The sequence below is a fragment of the Hemibagrus wyckioides genome, linkage group LG05, assembly GCF_019097595.1.
Source record: "Hemibagrus wyckioides isolate EC202008001 linkage group LG05, SWU_Hwy_1.0, whole genome shotgun sequence".
NCBI classification, from domain to species: Eukaryota; Metazoa; Chordata; class Actinopteri; order Siluriformes; family Bagridae; genus Hemibagrus; species Hemibagrus wyckioides.
Window position 1 is genome coordinate 29,769,259 of NC_080714.1, and position 5,000 is coordinate 29,774,258.

Sequence of the window (5,000 nt, forward strand, 5' to 3'; positions counted from 1 at the left end):
TCCGTGACGCTGAAGCTCCGCTTTACAAAGTTACAACATTTGGTGCAGAATTTAATACGAAATGCTCCCATGCCTTAGAGGACTTGGATCACACACTTTTATCCGACGTGATTGTACTCTCCTCCATTCTTCCCATGAGCTCCTGGAACAACGCTAGGATTGAATGCGTGGTGACGTGCGCTGGCCGAATAATCCATAAAGTCATTCGTTCACAGCGATTTTCATTACCGATTTAATTGATTCGTTGTTTCAGCCCTACTTAAGAGCGAGTCTGTGGTTAAAATGATCAGTTTCTTAGTGAGATCTTCATGTTCCACAGCTGTGATTTTTACACGCTGAACCATCTTCTGTGTGGTCTACCTTACAGACGTACGCCAGGGAGGTTTCTGACCACTGCACAGAAAACACACTTATTAGGGCCCAAGCACTAGCAGTGCGAAGGGCCCTCTTGTTCTTCTAAGGATTATTATTTATTTTTTATTTATTTATTTTTTTTTTTCTATCATCCGGGCACTTTTGGGGGTCTTAACATGCTCAAAAACTCATGAAAGTCAACAGGCAGGTTGGAATCTACGGCCATTAGGACATCACCGTGGCTCGGCCGTGAGGAGCCCTTAAACTTATGGTGAATAAAATGAAACAGGAAGTAGCTAATAACTTCAGTGTACATTGTGTGATGTACATCAAACCTCAACTCTATGTTAAGAGTAGAAAGCTGATCACACAGACATGACTACTGTGAGTCTCAGTCATAGCGCCACCTACTGGCAGTAGGCAGTGTCACTTTTAGAAATCTAATGTTTTCCCTTCCTTTCACCTGATTTGGTTGAAAATCAGTCAGAATAATGTCAGGACATGACTGATGTCAAACTGTGAAGGAATTTGTGATATTGTGAATGATGTTGCTATGGTGAGGATTTAAATAAGGACATAATAGAAGAAGATTAATGTTCTTATATCTTAACAGTGGAAAGTCCTAATGTTTCAAAACATTTCACATAGAAAGAAGAACTGTTTGTGAGTAATTCTGCTTAGTTTCATGACTTTGTGACACTTGTGTGGCTCACAACAAATTTTTACATTCATCAGTCCATTGACTAGACATGGTTTTGGCCTGACTCCTGCAGTACTAGACTATGTCCACTAGGGGCTCTTTCCACTTTATTTTTATTTGTTTTTAAAATATGGCTTCATTTTCAAAATTTATATATACAGAGTCAACCAAAAAATGTATACACACTTCAGGAACAGAAAAACAGTATGATGTATATTATATTAGTATAACAATAATATTATCATATTATCATATCACCACCATATATAAGAATTTATAACATATAGCAATAAATTTAGTAATAAAATATTTATACAAATTTTTCTTTTCCTGAAGTGTCTGTACATTTTTCTGGGTCTCTCTCTCTCTCTCTCTCTCTCTCTCTCTCTCTCTATATATATATATATATATATATATATATAAATATATATATATATATATATATATATATATATATATATATATATATATATATAGAGATATATAATATAAATATATATATTTTTTTTATCAATTTAATTATTATTTATTTCTTTATTCATTCGTTTGTTTATTTATTTATGTAATATTTAATCATACACTGACTGGAAACAGGTGTTTTTTTGGAATTTTTCCAGTTTGACTTTTCTTGTAAATTATTATACATATAAAAAATCTTTAGGTAATTATAAATAAGTTGTATATAAATAATAAATAAGTACACTTTGTGTAAATTCTGTAAATCGCTGTAGCTGTTCAGTGTGTGTGTTATTACAGGGGTGTGTAACTGTCCCTGTGTGTGTGTGTGTAGAGGCTCATGGGAGTTTGGTGTCGGCGGGGTACGGGGATGATGACGCGCCTCGAGCTGAAGATGGAGAGGAGAGAGACTCGGGGAACGAAGAGAGCGAGGAGAACGAGGGACACTCGGTCAGTTTATTCACACTGCACTGGGTTTATACACCAGACTGATATCTACAACTGTACACCTGTGTGTGTGTGTGTTTTAGATGTATGTAATAAAACACCTGTATAATAAACACTAAACACACACACCTGTATGATTTTGTATAAGACGATCTGAGGATTTTATCGCTGCAGATTTTCAGGATTCTAATATTAAAGATAATACATTTTTTAGATGAACTGATTTTCAGATTTTGAAATGTAAGGACTCCAGCAGCAGGTGGTGCTGTGGAGCTGTGTGTGTGTGTGTGTGTGTGTGTGTGTGTGTGTGTGTTTAGAATGTTATAAATATAGTAAAGTTTAATTTGTTCTGTTTGTAAAACTGTATTAGTTTTCACAGCTATTCACTCCCTCAGATCAACTCTCTGTTTACTAAAGACTAATAATAAGTGTGTGAAGATTAATCTGTGTGTGTGTGTGTGTGTGTGTGTGTGTGTGTGTGTGTGTGTGTAGGAAGTGGACGATTCGGACTCGGCTGAACCTCACGATGATTCAAAGGTATTTCAACAAAGAAAGAGACAATTTTATCCATTGTGTTGATGTACTTTTACATACCTCCTGCTCTATCTATCTGTCTATACATCTGTCTGTCTGTATATCTAACTACCTGTCTGTCTGTCTATCTATCCATCTGTCTGTCTATCTTATGTCTTATCTGTCTGCCTGTGTATCTGTCTGTCTGTCTATCTACCCGTCTGTCTCTGATCTTATCTGTCTGTCTATATGTTTGTCTGTCTGTCTATATTATCTACCTTTCTGTCTGTCTATTTGTCTGTCTGTCTCTAGTTAAATGTGTTGGTTAGTTGTGGAACTATTTATTTATTGTGTATAGATTAATAAAAAAATCTTGCTTTTCTTTAATGTGTTGTTTGTAAATGAGGGTGTAGGTCAGTCAGGGGTCAGATATTAACAGTCCAGAAATATTTGTACACTTCAGGGAGGTGGGTGTTCAGGGAGGTGGGTGTTCAGGGAGGTGGGTGTTCAGGGAGGTGGGTGTTCAGGGAGGTGGGTGTTCAGGGAGGTGGTGTTCAGGGAGGTGGGTGTTCAGGGAGGTGGGTGTTCAGGGAGGTGGTGTTCAGGGAGGTGGTGTTCAGGGAGGTGGTGTTCAGGGAGGTGGTGTTCAGGGAGGTGGGTGTTCAGGGAGGTGGTGTTCAGTTTAGCCATGTTAGAGCTGTTTTTTGTTTGGAAGTTGAACTGATGTTAAAGTTGGAGAGATTTCAGAAAAACAAGCAGCTACAGGACTCTGTGTTCCTCAACACTCCACATATCTGAGCTCTGAGGCGTGTCTCAACTCCTGCTCTGTCTGAGGAGAGTCATTCAACCACACCCTGCAGAAACTCTCTCTCTCTCACACACACACACACACACACACACAACCCCTCACTGAAGCACCATCACAGCACAGTAGAACCTATAGTTAGAGAACCTGATATCAGCCTCTCTCTCTCTCTCTCTCTCTCTCTCTCTCTCTCTCACACACACACACACCTCCAGCATTGGATCAGCTCACAGCTTTAATCAGAACTGTAATTATTCTTTTATTCAAAAGTTCTGTAAAAACTTTATTCATATTTCCATCAGCAGAGCAGGGTTTAGACTCAGGGTTTAGTTTATAAAGCTAAAGATTTATTTCTGATTAAACTTCACACCACATCATTAGGGTTTATTATATCATCATGTCTGTAAGTGACTTTAATAAAGGACAAGCTTGAGTTTTAAACCTCATCCTTCAGCTCTCAGCATCTCCCAGGATTCACACTGACAGATCTCTGATATTTATTTATTTATTTATTTGTGTATTTGTTATAAAATACTCAGTAATTTTATTAAACTTAAAACTGTTGCCTGAGAGAAAAACATCGAACTTTATTCAGTAATTTCATGGGATGTGTTGCATTTTTGTAAAGAATTATGAAATATTTCTAAATCTTAAGCATCAATTTTTTTTAAATGTGTGTGTGTGTGTGTGTGTGTGTGTGTGTGTGTGTGTGTTAGGATGTCATAATGGGAGAGAAGAAGGATCCCAATGAGTTGGTTGGTAAGTAAAACACACACAATTTTGCCTTCATTTCTGAGGTGTGTGTGTGTGTGTGTGTGTGTGTGTGTGTGTGTGTGTGTGTGTGAAAGCAAGTGATCAGTGTGATAACTGTATATTTATTTATTTTACAATATATGTATTTTACAGATTTATATTAATATATTTTATATGTATAATTTGTGTTGAGTGTTTTAGTAATTATAGCAATAAATAGTTTATTATATAACAAATATATAAATGCTCAAATCTAAAGTTTAATCTAAAGTGTGTGTTCCACATTTTTCTTTTTTTTCTGCTTCATGTCTCCCTCCATCTTGTGAGCGTTCAGGACAATCAGACTTTGTGTTCTCTAACTGAACGTCTCTGTTTTTGTCGAGTGAAAATGTCAGAGTTTCAGCTCCAAAGGTCTCACGCAGTCCTCACAGATACGCTTTGTCCTCACACACACACACACACACACACACACACACACACAGACACACACGCGCACACACACACAGACGCACACACACACACACAGACGCACACAAACACACACACAGACGCACACAGACACATGCACGCACACAGCAGCTTCTCCAGTCTGACCACTGGTGTCTGTGTGTGTGTGTGTATGTCTGTATATGCGTGTGTGTGTATGCCTGTGTGTGTGTTTGTGTCTGTATTTGCGTGTGTGTATGCGCGTGTGTGTTTGTGTCTGTATTTGCGTGTGTATGTTTGTGTCTGTATTTGCGTGTGTGTATGCGCGTGTGTGTTTGTGTCTGTATTTGCGTGTGTATGTTTGTGTCTGTATTTGCGTGTGTGTATGTTTGTGTCTGTATTTGCGTGTGTGTATGCGCGTGTGTGTTTGTGTCTGTATTTGCGTGTGTATGTTTGTGTCTGTATTTGCGTGTGTATATGTTTGTGTCTGTATTTGCGTGTGTATATGTTTGTGTCTGTATTTGCGTGTGTGTATGTTTGCGTGTG

General features: G+C 37.9%; 1 protein-coding gene across 1 annotated transcript in view; it reads left to right on the forward strand.

Annotated features, from left to right (window-relative positions):
* sap30bp (SAP30 binding protein) overlaps positions 1–5,000 on the forward strand; it is a 30,483-nt gene that overhangs the window by 3,532 nt on the left and 21,951 nt on the right. Inside the window, exons 2-4 of the mRNA XM_058390001.1 lie at positions 1,845–1,960; positions 2,450–2,494; positions 3,992–4,034. Of these exons, the coding sequence (XP_058245984.1) occupies positions 1,845–1,960; positions 2,450–2,494; positions 3,992–4,034 (204 nt within the window). The remainder of the gene's footprint in view (positions 1–1,844; positions 1,961–2,449; positions 2,495–3,991; positions 4,035–5,000) is intronic.